We start from the raw sequence: 17,831 nt of genomic DNA, 5'->3' as shown, positions 1-17,831 counted from the left end.
AAAGAAAGGGATCATTCTTCAAAGATCCCTTTTAATGTAAGCCTGACCAACACGAACTGAATAAAAGCTCTAGGCGCTGTGGATTCCGAGCTACACAGGAACGCAGCAGCAGCACGCGCCTCTTGGATCTTTTCGGCGTACGGAGTCTCTCGTGAAAGTAACTAAGTACTTGTACTTGTAGCTGCTCTGCGCTCCAGCTGCTGGTTGGTGCTGGATTCACGTGTCTGTGAGTGTGTCGGTGAACCTGCTGCAGGACTATGTCATGTTTTCTGTCCTCAGACTGAGTGAAACAGGAAGAAGACACCAAACACAAAAACATAAACAATGACGTCACATGAAAGCGCTGTATAAAAGCAATTACAGGAAGTCAGCAGTTCTGTCAGCAGCTTCTCCTCAGGTCGTCAAAGCCTTTCGATCTTCAAGCTCCTCCTCCGTCCTCCTGCCTGTGGCCTCCATTAAAGGAGAGCTCACTTTATTTTCTGTTGCCTAGACTCCCCGCTCCTCATCTCTGGTGGGAGGCCGAGCTGTGAGGAGGTGGTGAGGCCTGAACCAGAAAGTGATCATTCAGGTCAAACACGCAGAGGGCAGCAGGAAGTGCTGCTGAAGGAAAGGACTTCCTGAAGGAGAGATCGGACTCTTGTCGTTAGTCGGTCCTGTCTGGAAGCCTCGAGCATCTCCATCATCATCTCAGAGTTCTGAAACCAGGCGCGATTAAAAGGTCTCAGGACACCGCCGTGATGACTCGGAGCGACATGAATAAAACTGAACTGTGACAGCGCTCTGTGGCCCTGGTGGAGCTATCACCTCACTGCATGGACACATCATCAGGCCGACCTGCAGCTGCCAGTATAAGTTGGACTCGCACTGATGGGTGATGGACAGCTGTAGACATGGCTCTGGTGAGGAGGGTTACAGGTCACACCCGAGTCACACATTCTGCCACGATGTTGGAGAACTCGAGCATGAGCCGGAAACCCAGAAAACCTGCGTTCATCCCAATCTGCTCCAGTCAGTGACAGGATATTTAGAATGTTCTGCGCTTAAATTTTATATATATATATATATATATATATATATATATATATATATATATATATATATATATATATATATATATATATATATATATATATATATATATGAGAGAGAGAGAGGCTGGGTGTCACTCCTCGACTTTGATTCAGAGGTTTTTACTAAAAACAGCTGCAGACATTCATATTGACACATTTATGATTGTGTGTCTGACTCCGTGTTGATCTGTTTTAGGACTTTGAGAAAAGTGCTTCATAATTAGATGTTTTAAATATATAATTAGAGGAGAGAGGCCACGGCCAGGTGAGCGCAGGTGAAGTGACGCAGGTCTGTCTGAATGAAACACGTCGAGCTGAATAAAGACACGCAGCTGAAAAACAAACCCATTGCTTCTTTATTAGTCATTTTACAGTAGTCACTCATACGTAGCTGCCTGGAGTTGGTCTTTTTGTGTCTATTTACCGTTTGTTCCAACATCTTCCTCTTTTTTTTTTCTTTTTTTAAAACATCAACACAATGGAAGAGTCATGGACAAAGTATAAAAAGAACCCAACAGAGGGAAAACAGGATAAAATGCCCCTTTTCACAACAAAAACTACATTTGGCAAAAGGTGAGGATGAAGATGATGATCCAGTGCATCTTTAAAAAAACAAAACAAAAACAAAAAAAAGACATCAAACACCACATGATTCAGTTTTTACTAAGATCCCGAGGAGAGCGCAGGTGTCCGACTGGAAAACAGTTTCCATTACTTAGCAATTATCGTCCAATCACATTTGACCTCCTCATTTGTTGCTAGCTGAAGCGGCAGAGAGCACACCACCCCCACGGAAAAAACAAATAAACAAAAGAAAACAACTCAACAAATAGAAAAAAAATAAAAGATTAAAAAAACAAAATGACCCATTCACATGTTGATCTGATGCGTTTATGGCACAACAAGGCGTCACAGGCGATTTCAAATTTACCCATAATACTTTTATTTCACAGCTGGTAGCAGCCCAAAGTCAACGCACTGCTGCAGGAAACACTGCGATACCTCGGCTGCAGCGCTGCAATATTCACTCATACCAACTAACAGAAGGTGCTGACGCTGCATTTTTTTCCTAAGAATTGAACACGGGTAACGGTTAACATATTTAAAACAAACAGCAGAAAATGACTAATAGCAGACAGTAAACAGTTATGATCATGTCCCCAGAAATATGTGAACACTTTATTCTAAACCAACAAGCTAACACCAATTAGCTTGAAAATGTAATCATGTAAAAAAAAAACAAAAAAAACAACAACAAACAAACAAACTTGTAGACCTGTTTAATTTTTTCCTCCATGTTTATTTTTCTGACCAAGTTCTGAATCAATGTTAGCTAAACCTCTGGGTATTTTAGGTCGTCTGAGCTAGCCTAAAGAACGTAGCCATTTTCCCGCTCATTTTCTTTTTTTAAACTTTAACAGTATCGGGTCTTCTTAGCCAGCCAACCCTGAACCTCTACAGCCTTTGCAGTTACCTTCAGCTAGCCTGATAAATCAGACCCTTTTCCTGCTTGTTTTGGAATTTTCCTGACAACTTTCAAAGCTAAAATTAAACAGAATTAGCTTGTTAGCTTATTGATAAATAAAAATCTCCCTTAAAAAGTATGTTTGTATTTTTTAGTTTATACTGTAATAATTTAGCTAGCTAAAACTAATTCTGTTATCTTTAGCGGTTATAAATTAACTTGACAAATTATTTCCTGCCCTGTTTTTAATATTCCGGTCTAGATTCTCATGTAAGTTCCAACGTTATATTATTAGCTAATTTGCTCCATGCACTTTACTCAATTATTCTTTAGTTTTTATTTTTAATCCTTAAAGAGCTAGTGTTAGCGTGTTAGCTGACTACCAACAATAAATCCCTAAATTAAAAAGGGTATTGTCGCTAATGTGGGCTAGCTAGAGGACGTTTTCACTAATTTGACATTGTTGTCCACTAGTTTTAATAGTTTGAGTGATATTTGAGCAGCGGAGGTAAAGCAGCACTGACTGCAGCTAACCAACTTGCCAGCTGGTTCAAGGCAATCCATTTACTCTAGTCTACCCTGAAAAGTAAGTTTTAGTCATTAAAACCGCTGTGATTTGATCGACCATTTGATGTGTCGCAGACGTGTACATCTTAAAATACAAACATTATAATAAAATAAAATAAAACAAACATTTTTAACACCACCCTCCACCCAAAGGAAACTCAGGCAGTTCACATACATTAAGAAAAATAAACCCAACATTTACAGCTGAGTATCTGGACGTGATTTATGAAACATCTGTGCGACTTTATAATTGAAATTCCCTGCTTTTATCCATGGAAACACGGGGGAAAAAACAAACAAACAAACAAACAAAAACCTTTGCTCAAATACAACTGAATGCTTTTTCATAACTGACGCCCACAAGAAACAACCGAAGCCCATTTAAGCCAAGAAAACAAACGCTTCATGAATGAAACAACTTAAGACCCAAAGTCATCATCTTGATTTTCTCAGTCGCAACTACAGAGTGACTAAAATTAAGAAATAACCTGAGACAAGTCAAGAACACAACAAGAAACAAGATCAACTGATGGCAAATCACAAGAAAAATTAGGGATATGATAAAATAAGTCTATGCTAAATTAAGATTCTTAAAACAAAAGCAAGATCTCACACGCACACACACGATTTATAAAACAAGTCCAGACGTACTTCCGCGAACTCGATTTTGGACTGTTCATCCATGTTTTTCTTTTCCTGGCAGAAATAGGTTTCTTCAGCAAACAGATTCGTATTTCTCAAAGTAATCTGAACGATGCAACGACAGAAGCTGATCAAATGGAGCGCGAGCAGCCAAAAACAGGAATGTCTCCGATCGGAGCAGATGGAAGCGCTGCTGTGGCACAAAATAAATAGAAAACAGAAAATCAAAGACAACAAATACTCCTGAGAAAACTGATGATTGACCAGAGGAAGCTGATCGAAGGTGATGGACACAGGGTATAAAATCAAAGGGGGATGATTGAGGCTCAGTTTCAAACAGCGTGATCAGTCGGATCACGCACACGCTCAGAGGGAGGAGGAACACCTGAACACACCCCACACATGGCCAAAGGTCACCTGCGATACAGGAAACAAAGACTGCGATGCTTTAATAGTACCGCATGTGAAGTTTGCAGCCTAGCTCGGCACGAGCACCGGAAGCGTGGGGAGACCACTAGCCTTGCTCCGCCTCCCACCAGTCTCAACGGCATGCGACTGATTGAGCGGGCGGAGCTACAGAGAGGTTTTTAAATCAGCACTGATCCCTGCTTCACCTTCACGTTCTTCCACAGCTGTTGTTTGCGGGGCGACCTAAGATGAGGTCTCGGAGCGGACCATCAAATATTAGGAGCTGAAGGATGGCCCCTTGTGGACCGCGTCGGTACATTTAAAGCAGCTAAGACACGGCTGTCCTTATGTCGTCAGCTGACGGAGGTCGCCTGCGCGCTAAGGGAAGCCACGCCTCCGTTTTGACTGCAGAAGATTTCGTCACGGTTTAGGAACTTGGAGGACCTGCCGGGGAGTAACAGGAAGTTGGCGCCAATGTTTCGGCCGGTGATGGGACTCTGACAGCACGATTTGAGTCTGAAATCGAGTCCCCTCGGGTGGTGCGGCGGTCTTTTGGTCTGTCACTTGTGTTTTATGAACACGCTTCCACAGCCTGCTCAGACTGCAGGTTAAACTGAGCCCAGCGAACACGGACCTCTGCTCCATCGTGGTGTTTGTAGTACATTCATCATGGTCTCGTTAAAAGAAATGGGCTCCACAATAGAAAACGTGCCTGTGCTGCCTGAAGCAAGCTGCAGAGCAGCAGCAGAAGAAATCAGTGTTACGAAAACGACACTCGAGGTTCGCCTACGTGAACGACCCAATACGAGCGACCCGTCAGCAGAAATCCATCCCTCGCCATTTTCCCTCTGGTTCCTTCCCGATGTCGGTCGGTCACGGTGACGTCTGAGTCGTGGACGGCGTGCTGGACCAAACCAAACTAAAGTTTTTCCAGTGACTCTTTCTAATCTTTTGGGCAATTAATCGATTCATACGCACTCAGCTGTTTGTATTTACAGGGGAGTCATCGGTGAGGTCAGAGGTCAAACAGAGAAAACGAAACTAAATCAGCGATGACCTGCTGTGAGCATGTTTAAGTCTTTACTCAAATCACGGCAAACTTTTGGAGAGAGAAACCACAAGAGGTGCCAGAAACAGTCGATTGATGGTTTCTGCCTGAATTTGAGTCACTTGGCAGCGCGAGCGTCTGAGATGTGACGAGTTCGTCACGTTAAATAAACCAAGTTCAGTAAAGGTCAGTCTGAACGAACTTTGACGGTCGATGCATTTGTGGTCTGTGCAGAGGAGGACATGGAAAGTGTAGTGTGAGGTCAGTGACGCTTCAGGTGAGAAACGAGAAAAAGGCGGACGATGCTGTGAGACAGGAAGCAGAGGGAAAGCTTGACCTGCACAGACGGAGCGCGGCGCGTTCGCTCGACGAGTTCGCTCGACGAGTTCGCTCGACGAGCAGCTGACCGGCGTGATGATCGGTCGCAGGGTGGAAGGACGGAAAGGAAGGAGATGGGGGAGTTTAAGGAGGTGTGGGATGATGGTTCAAAGGTCAGGGGTCATTTACAGTAACCTACAGATATATACACACACCCAAATTATACAGAGAACAAATATATACATGCTCAGGGTTTCTATTTTTAACTATAACCAACAACTTTTTCCCAAAATACGTCCCTCCTCCTCTTCCAGCGTCAGGAGCAGTGCTGCACAACTCCTCCTCCTCCTCCTCACCTGTCTGTAGTGTAATGAGGAGCGAGGCCGGGCTCACAGGCCACCTGGACTTGAGTGTCACATAACATGAAGGCGGACTTTAGCTGTTCTTTAGCAGCGTTCTGTCTTCAGGAGGACAGGAGGAGGAGGCGGCAGGCGTGGAGGAGGATGTAGCGGCGACACTGGTGGTGGTGGTAGCAGAGGAAGAAGATGAGGAGGAGGAGGTGGTGGCATTGGAGGGGAAGGAGAGCAGCTGTCCGGTCTCAGAGGAGAGGAGCGAGCAGGAGCGCAGGTCGACCGTCTGCAGGGAGGTGCAGCGGCGCAGCAGCGGGATGGACTGCTCCGTCACCTTAACACAACCTAGAAAACACACAGACGGGTGAGGCGGAGCAGCGGCACAGGTGGAGCAGGACAACGGTGAGGCTCAGGCGTCGCTTACCTGCCAGGTTGATGTGGGTGAGGCTCTCTCTCAGGGGGGAGATGTGGGAGGTGAGCGTGTGCACCGTCTGGTCGGTGATGTTCCCGCAGTGGCTCAGGTCCAACTTGGCCAGGTGAGGAACGTAACGCATCAGTAGGCGGGACGACGCGTCCGTCAGGTCCAAACCCGCCAAACGCAGCTCTGTCACATTCTGGAAACGCCCCGCTCTGGTTTCCCCGTGGGCTGCAGGCCCAATCAGAGCAGAGAATCAAACACGTGATAACCTCAGAGCCTTTGTGCAGGCGGAGGTGTTCCGATGTGGGTGTCTCACCTGTCCTGGTATCAGGTGGGGGCGCCAGCAGCTCTCTCAGGTGAGAGTCTTTGAGGTCCTCAACTCTGCTGAGGTCCAGCAGCTTCAGGCAGGGGCACACGGCCTGACACAGAGCGGAGACCGCCGCCCACGGGCAGCCCGACACATTCAGCTCCAGCAGACCTGAGCGGGACAGAAGACACAGGTGAGACTCGCAGGTGAGAGGTGGAGCCACTCGCTGCCTCACAGGAAGGAGGGAAACGGCTCCAGTGGGAGGTTTCAAGAGTATCATGTGACCTGGTTTGGCCAATAAGCCTTACACCATCAGGTGAAAAAATGAAAACCACGGCAACTTATAGCAGGGTGTGGGCAGGCGAGCTACACCTGTGCGAGGCCTTGAAAACAAGCCTTCAGATTCGGCTCCATCTGCCGCCCCACAGCGTGAGCACATGAATACGAAGTTGATTCGGTCAGACGGGGATCCACAGCAGTTATCAGAATCAAAGCGTTTTTATAATTCAAGTTCCCCTCGCGCTTCAGTCTTCGTGTTGCGAGTGGGGGTAATGTGTGTGTGTGTGTGTGCAGCGGGTGGAGGTGGCGGCACCGTCACCTTGCAGGCGGTTGATGAGCCACATCAGTTGTTTCTTGGAGATGTTGGTGTAGCCCAGGTTGAGGGAGACGGGCTGCCGGCGGATGATGCCGCTCAGCATGGGGGGGGTGATGGAGCGCTGCCGGCTCAGGTCGATCTGAGTCCACAGCCTCTTATCGCAGCACCTGGGGGAGGGAGAGACCACAGCTTTAGTCCGCAGGGCTGACGACCGTGGGGGTTACACTGAGGTCAGCAAACTCCTTTAGTCCCCGCACCGCAGCCTTCCACGCCACTAGAGATACGGCGGTATATGTCGACCCAACGTGTAGTTACCCGCGAGGCTCACGTCAGGTTAGGTGGAAGGTTGCAGCGTGGGATTCAAACGGGGCTCCGTTTATGGCGTAAGCTACGATGCAGAAGCACAGGTCACGTGTACAGCGAGACGCATCGACTTGGAAATCCAAACCAGACAGGATGAACTCGGACCTACCGCTGTTCTCCAGCTCTGATCGAAGCGAGTCCACTTTTGTCTCGTAAAAGTGCAACTGTAGCCCCCCTACTGGAGTACTAGGGCTGGGTATCGTCACCGATTTCTAGAATCGATTCGATTCAATTCGATTTAAATCTGGGAAATTTTGCCTCAGACAGTCAGAAATATAATTCAGATCAGTACATTTACATATTTTTGTATCTGTGAGCGTCACAGCAGCTGAAGATAAAACAGAAAAACATGAAGCAGATTTTCCTGTTCTGGGATTTTATAAAAATATTCTGCAGTCGATCAAAAACGAAGTGAATCCATGACGATGTTTATGTGAAGCGTAGTTTGGATCAATGTTGTTTGGAGAGAGATCAAACCTTCAGCTTCAGAATCAGCACAAAAAGGGCGTGAACACAAAGCTCGACCCGCCGACAGAGTCAGCGAGCTGTCGGCTTTCAGCCCCGACCGTGTCCGTGCCGTCGCTGAGAAAGTCACAGCTCGCTGATCCTGATGCGTCGGCGGGTCGAGCTTTGTGTTCACGTCTCTGTGCAGAAGCCTGTTCCTGCTCTCAGTTACTGTTTTCATCTTTGGTGGTTGTTGAAGTTTTGTGAGGTTTAACCTGAGATTCTGGCGTTTCGGGCAAAATAAATTTATATTTAAAAATCGATTCAGGATTTTAATGAATCGATATCACGTTATCCAGAATCATTTTAATCGATGAATCGATGATTAAAACCCTCCCTACCACCTAATGTGTGTGGCTGTCGTCATAGCAACACGGCCGAGGGTCCCATGACATAGTGAGTATGCGACACGAATGCTGCAACAAAGGCGGAGGTCGAGGCGCCGACATACCTCCTGCTGGGTCGGCTAACACGCTGTCGTCTTGACGGTTTGCCCGACTCGTCGGACGCTTCTTATTCTTACAGCGTTTATTTTATTGTTATTAGTTTTTTAACCCTTTGAGGACCTGCAGAAGCCTCATAATTATTAAAACCAGCCAATAACAAAGTTTTAAACCCAATCAGCAGAAGGGGCGTGCTCGGCTCTTCAGCCAAAGCTACAGCGACTCTGATAGGCCATCGTACGAGACCCCGCCCCCTCGCACCCGTGACCTCACAGCGACTGACCAGCGGCTCCAGGTGCGGCAGACCCTCATGCAGACGCAGAGCTCTCTGTGACTCAGGAAGGTGAAGACTCGCAGCCACACGTCCCGTGTCATGATGTGGGCGGTGCCAGAGTCCAGCGGCAGGCAGCTGGGCTCGGGGCACGCCGGCGGGGGACGCACCAGGTGCCTCTCCATCTGCACGGGGCGGGGAGGCGAGGGTACGGCCGGCGGGCTGCGCTTCATCATCTGAGAGCGAGGGCCGAGGCGGGACGGCTGCGAGCAAGGCGACGCCGCCATGGCTGACATCATGAGTCCGCTGGCCCCGCCCCCCCCGCCGTTGGAGGTGGGGATTGAGGAGGAGGAGGAGGTGCTGTTTCTAGACGTCTGGTTCTTGTTGTTTCGGATCTTGTTGCCACGGTTGCCGCTACCTTTGGTCCCACCCGCTCCGCCCCCGCCGTGTCTGTGATTGGTCAGAGCTCCGCTCGCGTTCTCCTTCTCCCCGCCCCCTCCTCCCCCCGTGCCTCCACGTGTCCGGCCGTTGCGCGCCTCCTGCCCGTTGCTGCGCTGCTTCCCGGTGAAGCTGTCATGCTGCGAGGACGGAGCCATCTGACTGGAGGACAACGGTGAGGGCGGGGGCAGGGAGGCGGAGTTTTTCCTGGTCCTGTCCAAAGTGGGCGTGTCGTCATCCTCTACATCCATCAGCCCACCTTTGCGTCCCCTCTGGGACAGCCCCGCCTCCCCTCTCCGACGGGACTTGTCTCCCCCGGCCTGCTCGTCCTCCCGCTCGTCCTCCTCGCCCCTCCCTCCCTCCCCCTCCGACTCCTCGCTGGCACTGAAGCCGAGCTCGGCCAGACGCCGCTCCCTCTCCCTTCTCTCCCGCTCCGCACGACTGCCGCTGCTGTTGCTGTAGACGACGGGAGGGGGTGGGGCTGGCGAGGACGATGACGGGGAAGACACTCTCCCCTGCTCCGCCCTCAGGGAGTCGTCGGAGTCAGACTCCGAGTCAGACTCTGAGCTGGAGGACGAGGACGAGGACGAGGAGGGCCGGCGCTCCAGCATGCACATCCTCTTGAATCGTTCCAGTTTCTCTCTGTGATGGGAACGCTGGTCGGCGCTCGACGTCCCGCCCACACCACCGCCTCCTCCGGGCTGCGAGGAAGATGACGTGGAGGAACCCTGCACCCCTGAGGCTCCGCCCCCAGAGGAGGAGGGGCCATTGGACTCCGCCGCCTCCTGTTTGGGTTTCTGACGAGAGAAAAGACGACATGTCAGAGAAAGCGGGCGGTAACCGAGCTCGAGGACATCACGTGGGTTAGCGGTGGACGTCTTACCTTTTTCAGGCGTTTTTCGTGGCCTCCTTTCATCTGAGGAACAAACAGGAAGCAGATCGATAACATCATTAGTGTCATTAACAGCGGTTTGGAGAGGGAGCTGTGAACTGGCTCCTCCTCCAGTCTTAAATCTGAGCACATTAAACACCGATCAATAATCTATAATCAACTCTGTGACTCGTTCAATCTGACTTTAAGGTCACCTTCTTCTTGGGCCCGCTGTCCGCAGGCAGCTCCTTCTCCTTTTTCCTCTTGTGCCCGCCCTCCTCTGAGGTGGGTGGGGCTTTCTTTTTAGGAGGCGGGTCATCGGTGAGCTTCCACCGGCCCACCTCACCATTATCCAGCCTGCGTTTGCCCGAGCCGTCCGCCTGGTCCTGCACACAAACAGAAGCAGGGTTCAGTCTATCCGAGCGCACCACTGCCCCGAACCGGTCCCCTGTACTGGTCCCACTCTCACCTTACTGGTTTTGCCCTCCTTGTGGCACTTCGGACACTCCCAGCAGTTCGGGATCTCGTCGTTGATGATTCCTTCAGCTTTGCCCATCTGAGGACAAAAGGCAGCACACATCAGCACATCTGGAAACATCAGGAAGAGCAGCGAGTGACTGCAGAGGAGGAGATGCTAGCAGCTCGACACGACTGCGGGTCATGTGATGGAGCCGCTGCGAGGAAATATTCTCAGTTTGAAGTTACAGCAACTAATTTTTCACCACGTCAGCCGACTCAGAGAGCTGAGGTCTGTTTTCCTTCTCCCAATTCCAGCGTAACCAGAGCTACGGTGGCTGCTGCTGGACAAACTTGGTCGGCCAAATACAAATTCAGACCGTACCCCGTGTGGACCAGATCCGCCCGGAGCGTTTCCCTGTCTGTGGCCGTCAGACACCGTCATGTGACATTTAAGATGTCGGTGGCTCTGACAGATTATTGATCATTCATTTAATGAGTTTTTGGAATTACACTGTTATAGGCACATTTATGAGCGCCACGTGTTACTCACGTCCTGGTCGAGCCAAGGAACGTTAGCTTGCTATTTGAATGTATTTAACCTGATCATGTGACCAGTGTGCAGCTGCTGAAAACTTACAAGGTTACACAGATTAAACTTTGCTGAGTCACTGCTGCTTTCAGTGGACTCGCTCTGAGTCAGGAAGTGTGTGACAGCAGCTCCCTGAAACCAAGGAGGAGCACCTCTGTTTGGTTTTTAGTGTGGATTAATGCTGCCGCGCACACAGATGAAAGGCCATCAATCTCAGGCCCGCACAGCAGCCACAGAGGGCGAGCAGAGTGAAACCAAAAGATAAAATGAGGAGCGATCGTTTCCAGGTTTTTGTTTTCAGGACAGTAAGAAGCCAGAATGAAGCCCCGTGTCTGCACTCCAGCAGCATGCTGCGTGTTTGCACGCTGATGATGTGCAGCCTGAGTGCCAAACATCTGGATCCGAGTCCGTCTCTGTGTTGAGCACAGATCTCCGTCCTCGTTCACAGCTCTGAGAGCTCTGCTGCATCGACCCACTTTTTCCTCAGCATCATTAAACTTTCATTCACAGGAAACAAACCGGCATTTCAAAATAAAAGCCCTTTCCAGGCAAACTGACCTTGAGGCAGCTGGGGTGGATGATCTCGTTGCAGATGGTGCACTCCATCAGCGAGAGGCTGAACTTCTCGTCCTCTGAGTCCACCGTGTCCTCCTTCCCCGCCTCTCCACACGCAAAGCACACGGCTGTGTGAGGCAACACCGGCTACAGACAGGTGAGACAGACAGGTGAGACAGACAGGTGAGACAGACAGGTGAGACGTGTACAGGGGGGTAAAAACGGAAACGTGCTGACAGTTAAAGACGTGGATGCAGATGTTGTGGGAGGAGAGTACCTGAATGAACCACACAAAGCTGAAACCTTTAGAGCGCTAATGTCTACTCCTGCTTCCTAATCAAACAGCAGGACTGAACATCTCTCAGAGAAACATCTGGATCTCAGAGCAGGTCGATCAGGCCCACAGGTGAGGGGCGGACTCCTTCCTGTGACTTTAGGACCCTCCCGACCTGCTCAGGGCTCAGTCGGGATCTGATCGATCGATCAAGACTTCTTCTCCTGCACATCCTGCAGGTGGGCCGTTCCCCTCGGCGTTCACCTGGCTGCTCTGGCATCCAACACTGTGCGGTTATTGATCTGAGCGCAGAATCGTGGAGCTCTGCTGTGTTTGGGTCTGTAACCTGTGCTGTTGTCATCCAAACAGAAGCCGAGTGTGTTTCTACAATCTCGCCTCGTTAGTCGAGCAGTGACGCTTGGCTGCATTTTGCGTTTTTAAAAACATGATCATGCACCCATCAACCTTTTAAAAGTCGAGCAGGTCACCAAAAGGTCAACAGCACAGACGCATGATCCGGTTTTATTTTCGTGTTTCATGTACTCAGAAACACCAGATTCACACATCGAACCCACTGAGGGTGGTCGACCCCCCAACACCCGCGCAGACCCAAACCTGCGGTCTGAGGCCTCAAACGGCTCGCAATGACTTAAAGAGGCGATGAGCTGCAGGTCGCCAGGTCACTGCTCGACCTCAGTGAGGCAGCAGCACTCAGAACACCTGCAGCTGGTGCTCCTCATCCTCTCAGCAGACACCAGGGGGCGTCTCTGCTCCTGCTGAGGGAGCAAAGCAAGGAGCATCATCCTAACCTGCACCACCCTCCTCCTCCACACAAAGCTCCAACAACAGATAAATAAATCTCCATCATGTGAGCCGTAGACCGTCTCACTGTGTGTGTGTTTTAAGCAGCTCTGTGAAATGGCAATGGATCAAAGCCAACTCGCTCTCGCTCACAGTGCCAGCAACCATCACTGGTTGCCACGGAAACCCAGCATCGTCGCCCGCTGGGCTCTTGGTTGATGCCATTTGAAGAATCGACACACAGAAAGAAGAATACAGCACATCTTCAGCACGCACACACCTGTGCATGGGTCGCGTTCCTGCCGTCAGGGACAGCAGCAGGTGTAATGGAGGACCGTGTTGACATGGAAACCTGTTTCACTCAGACTGCAGATCTGAGCATAAATAAGTGCAGTGTGATTTTTGAGCTGAATGTTTGTGGATGATGGAGCGCTGCATGTACGCTGCAGCTAACACGCCTCCGTGATCTGCTCAGTCACATGCTTCTGACACTTTGTCCTGAAAGCAAACCGCTGAGCTGGGTTTGACTCCAGCTGAAGGCTTCAGAGGTCAAAGGGCATAATATTCATCAATCATTGCTTCTTATCAGTTGAAGCCACAGAGATACCTGAGTGTACAGAGCCTGAGGTCCGACCGCGGAGGCGTACCTGCAGACGAACTGAACCTGATCTGACAGTCTGTGGGAGGGGCTTTCTCGCTGGCCGGTGTGCCAGCAGTGGCGAGGACCGCTGAGCGAGCCCTGCGAGATTTGACGTGTCTCCTGCTGGTTTGCGTAGGTCACGCGTTACTGACATGTTTGGGCTGGATGATCCAAAGCTAAAAGCACAGGTCACCCTTCAGTCTGCGAGCCACACACATTCCTGCTTTCTCGGCAGGTTTTTGCTGGACGGCACGCAGCAAACATCAGCCAACGGCGACCGTGTGACAGAAGCATGTCCACTTCGCTGTGAATATTACACAAACACTGTCAGGGTTAAACAAGAGCTCTGTGTAAGAGCTTTCCGAGGGATGTAGGTCAGACAAAGAAGACTGATTCTGAACCGAATCATGCAAAGCTGCTGTGTAGAGTCTAACAATGAGGATCTGTAATGTATTTTTAACCTCAGTTCATTTTAAGGCCAGTGTGGTTCATGTTCAGGTTACAGTCTCAGCGTCTGCTGTCGTGTCGTGTGTGCGTCTCACCGCCGTGCACTGTCTCAGGAGGCAGGACTGCTTCATGCGGCCGGGTCCGCCAAACTTCTTCATGTCCTTGCAGAAGTGACACTCGCCGCACTCCGTCCTCATGCAGGCCTGGCAGCGCCGGCACCGCGTCCGCCTGCGCCTCGCCCCACCGCCGGCCCCCCCGCCCAGCGCCTTACTGCCCGACATCACCGAACAAGTCAGCTGGAACCAGAGAGAGCGAGAGGACAGAGATATGAGCATGTGGGACAGCAGCAGACGATCCCTGTGGAGGTAAAGACGTTTACAGCATGTAGATAAACCCCTCACAACACCTGTTTCAGTCGTATTAAGGCTGAAAGTTTGCATTATTAGGGGCGTGGTCTCTTTGACTGACAGGCTGTCTGCTAGCTTCACCTGAACTGGACCTCTGAACTATGTTTGTGCTGTCCGAGCCTTTTAATGACATCATCACACCAATAATGTGCTGATCAAACATCTGGACTCATCACGACGCTTTTTTAAATCCAACAAACACTTAGTTTTATTCCTGAAACGTTACAGGTGGACTGAAGTCGTCGTACGTGTTGTTGAAGACGTTTAAACGGCTGGAGCAGAATGTGCGTCTCACAAAATGAAAATTCAATCAGCAGAAACTCGTCTGAGGTTCAACAAAAGGAAAAACATTTTTCATATCATAAGGACCCAGAAAGTCATGTAATTAACTGGTGATTTGAATACGACTGGTTTAAAACACCCTCTGAGTTTTCAGTATTTGAATGTTTATTAGTTTTTGGATGTTTCTGCCTGTGTTCTGTCAGGATGACCTCACACTGCAGGTCCGGGCTCTGACGAGGCCCATCCAGGTGTGCTCTCCCTGGACTGGCAGCGTCTCACGCTGGAAATGAGCTCAACCCATGACAGAACTTCCACCGTGCTTCACAGGAAACGGTCAGGTACGAGGACTGGAGTGAAAAAGCAGTCAGTGTCCACAGAACAACTTCAGAAACTGGGCGACTAATGCTCAAGAGCGCTTTAGAAGGAACAACAAGGTCTGGCTGCCCGGAAGCAGATTAATGAGGGGTGACTCAAGACTTTCGCACAGCACGGGGTAAAGCTCACACTCAGTGTTGAATCTGCGGCGCAGCCTGCGCAGCCGCCCACCACAGCCACCATTTATGCATGTGCCTGCTCCGCCCGCACCGCCCTGCAGTTTCACCACCCAAACACGAGTTGGCCCTCCAGCTGACTCGAAACATGGCAGCAGAAGCAGCCAGATGGGAAGTGGCAGACCTCAACGGCCAATCACAGTCGCTCTGTAAGAAGGCGCCCGTCAGGTTACGGAGCCAATTCAACGCAGTTTAAACCTGAAGAACACGCCTCCCTCTCCTCCTGACTGATACTGACTACTGATCAGGTTCAGCTGATCGATAACCAGAAGGAGCCGTTGGCTGTTGTTGGGTTTTTTCCTTTTCTCACGTGGCACAAAAAACATTTTGTAAGAATAAAACCAAAACACCAACATGCAGCTGACATGCTGTTCGCAGCAGCCTCGCGGCGCTGCTCGATTAACTAATCATCACTTATGTGGTCGATGTTAACAACGGTTCACTGTGTGGACAGACGCGATTGATCTCTGTACCTTTTATTTTTAAAACAACTTTTCAGCTTTACACTTTGTTAAAGTGACATTAATTTGATATTTTATTGTATAAACCCATTCATACAAAAAGTGGCTGCAGAGCATTAAAACACACATTTGCTCTAACTGATAATTACTTTCAAAAAGCTTCCTCTGTGTAAACGATGATCAGTTCAGGGTCTGCTGCACGCACTTGTGTCAGCAGTGCCGAGGCCACTTCCTGTGGACTGGAGTGTGTGTTAAGCTGTAAACATCTGGAAGTCTCAGGCTATGTTCTCTTCATCCTCGACTTCAAACTGTTCAGTTTGTTGGTAAAAACTATAAAACTTTCTAGAGTCAGAGTTCAAAGTTCACTGCGGCGAGACCAAGAACACGCTCCTCACAACAACTCTAATCAGACACTAGAGTCCCCCTCAAAGCTGATGGTGAGCGGCCTCGGTATGAGCAGTGAAAGGACTCGACAAAACCGGTTTTATATAAATCTGCTGCACCTGCTTTCCCATCAGGCAAAGGCGAGTGCACAGCAGCTCACCTGCAGACACTTTATTTTGTTCCAGTGAGACAAGAACTTCCTGGAGTTTGAGGGGGAGAGTGTAAAGCCGTATCAGTGCATCTTTGCAGGTTTACAGTTGCATAAATCCAACAGGGACACAGTGTTATTCCAAAAAAGATGCAAAGTCAAAGAACCAAAAACAGCAAGCAGTCCTCTGCAGAGCAGCCACATGCTTAAAGATTCTACATTATTATTTAAACCTGTTAGGTGGACCTCGACATACTGAAATCACTAACAGACCGGATCTGCTTCATTATCTGGTCCAAATCCAGGTGTTTTCAAATCCAGGTGTTTTGGTTGTACGGGCTGCTGAGCATGCTCTGAAGCTTCACTCTGTTTCTTTCACGTTACTTATAATATTTATTGTATTTTCTGGGTATTCTTGCGGCTGCTGTAGTCTCACAGTGCCTGTCAGTAATCAAGGGAATAATATTCCTGACATTAAAGAATGAAAACGGAGAGGGTGAAGCAATCCTGCTTCCTGTGTGAAGCTAACATCCCAGGATCGTTTTCACCAGCTTCCTCCTTCCAGGCCAGCACGAGCCCACAGAAACACCTGTATGAGAACATCACCTGAAACGCGATTTTCTCATTAAACATGTGACGGAAACAGAGGCTGGCTGTAGCTAACAGCAGCTAACAGCAATAATAATGAAGATGCGCATCTGGCACCGTTTGGAGACTAACCGCTAACAGCTAGCAGCTATCCCGTCACAGTCACCTACAGCCAGCCTGGGCATACCTGCCCGGACAACACACCTGTACACACCGTCTGCCCTGTTAATTACCTAATATCACATGTAGGAGGGCAGCCCCCCTTCCCTTCCCCAGCCTCTCCTAAAACATTAACGTTAGGCGTGCTAACAGGCTAGCACGCTAGCAGCCCGTCCGCCCCCTGCAGCAGCTTCCTCTTTCACGCTGTCCCCGCTCCGCAGCTAGCTGCCGGGCAGGTGTAGGTGAACAAACCCGACCCTCACGAACCCTTCCCCGCTCACCTCTCTGAATCAGCTCGCATGCTCCTGGGTCGCTCATTAGAATCGGTATCCGCCAACAATCAGCCCACGTTAGCCCGTGCTGAGCGCAGCTAGCCGTCCGCTTCCTTGTTTCTTCGCCCGCCGCTGCTTCATGCGCATGCCATCCCGCTGGCTGCCGCTGGCTCCGGTTCTCCAGGCTGGCCTGCCTGAAGGACCGCGGTGGTCTAACTGTGTCGGTAGAGAACGGATGGATATCGGTGAGGCGGAGGGCGCAGTCGTGCCCATTCACTCCCCTCTCTGTCCGCCTCTCTCTCTGCACTCGATCCGCCTCGCTCTCCCCCCGCAGCGCGTTCCGCGTGCTCCGCGGCTCTTCCTCCCGAGGGGCTCCAAAATACACACAACGGCCCGTTCTCGCCGCAGCGCGGCGCTTTCAACGCGTTCCCGGTGATACTCCTCCGCACGAACTAGGCCCGTTCGCCGTCGTAGGCTGGAAAAGCAGCGCCGCGCGCGGCTATTGTTCTGCGACTCTATTGTGTGGCGCGAGGCTGCGGTGCTGCGCGTGATTCGGTTCAGTGTCGCGAATCGGCCGGTGGCTCGCGGCACGTTTAACCCCGCATTGATGACATCATGCAGGTGACCGCAGAGCTCGCGCTGCTTCAGCCTCGGACAGCGACGGAAAATAAAATAAATAAATAAATAAATAAACCGCTAAATAAAATATAGGCACAAACGATATGCACGCTCCTCC

The 17,831-nt window shown here is 50.2% G+C and overlaps 1 protein-coding gene across 1 annotated transcript; it reads right to left on the bottom strand.

Moving 5' to 3' along the window:
- Nucleotides 1–1,403: 1,403 nt before the first annotated feature.
- Nucleotides 1,404–17,831, bottom strand: fbxl19 (F-box and leucine rich repeat protein 19). The gene is made up of 11 exons (XM_085455246.1): nucleotides 17,105–17,831; nucleotides 13,939–14,139; nucleotides 11,685–11,828; nucleotides 10,548–10,634; nucleotides 10,294–10,464; nucleotides 10,091–10,123; nucleotides 8,782–10,004; nucleotides 7,192–7,355; nucleotides 6,603–6,764; nucleotides 6,293–6,514; nucleotides 1,404–6,213 (listed from the first exon to the last, which is right to left on the bottom strand). Exons 2-11 carry the CDS (start codon nucleotides 14,122–14,124, stop codon nucleotides 5,954–5,956), a joined length of 2,652 nt encoding a protein of 883 aa, XP_085311372.1. The 5' UTR covers nucleotides 14,125–14,139; nucleotides 17,105–17,831; the 3' UTR covers nucleotides 1,404–5,953.

Source organism: Copadichromis virginalis, linkage group LG4 (genome assembly GCF_057382275.1).
Source record: "Copadichromis virginalis isolate Kocher_CV1m ecotype Utaka linkage group LG4, C_Virginalis_male_GT1.1, whole genome shotgun sequence".
NCBI lineage: Eukaryota > Metazoa > Chordata > Actinopteri > Cichliformes > Cichlidae > Copadichromis > Copadichromis virginalis.
Note: the sequence above shows the minus strand (reverse complement) of the source record. Positions and strands in the feature narration are given on the sequence as shown.

Excerpts from the sequence above, each read along its gene's own strand:
- fbxl19 (XM_085455246.1), bottom strand. The coding sequence starts at position 14,124 with ATGTCGGGCAGTAAGGCGCTGGGCGGGGGGGCCGGCGGTGGGGCGAGG. Across the intron at positions 11,829-13,938 it reads TCCTGAGACAGTGCACGGCG|CCGGTGTTGCCTCACACAGC; the intron begins GTGAGACGCACA and ends ACCTGTCTGTAG. Across the intron at positions 6,765-7,191 it reads GCTCATCAACCGCCTGCAAG|GTCTGCTGGAGCTGAATGTG; the intron begins GTGACGGTGCCG and ends TGTCCCGCTCAG.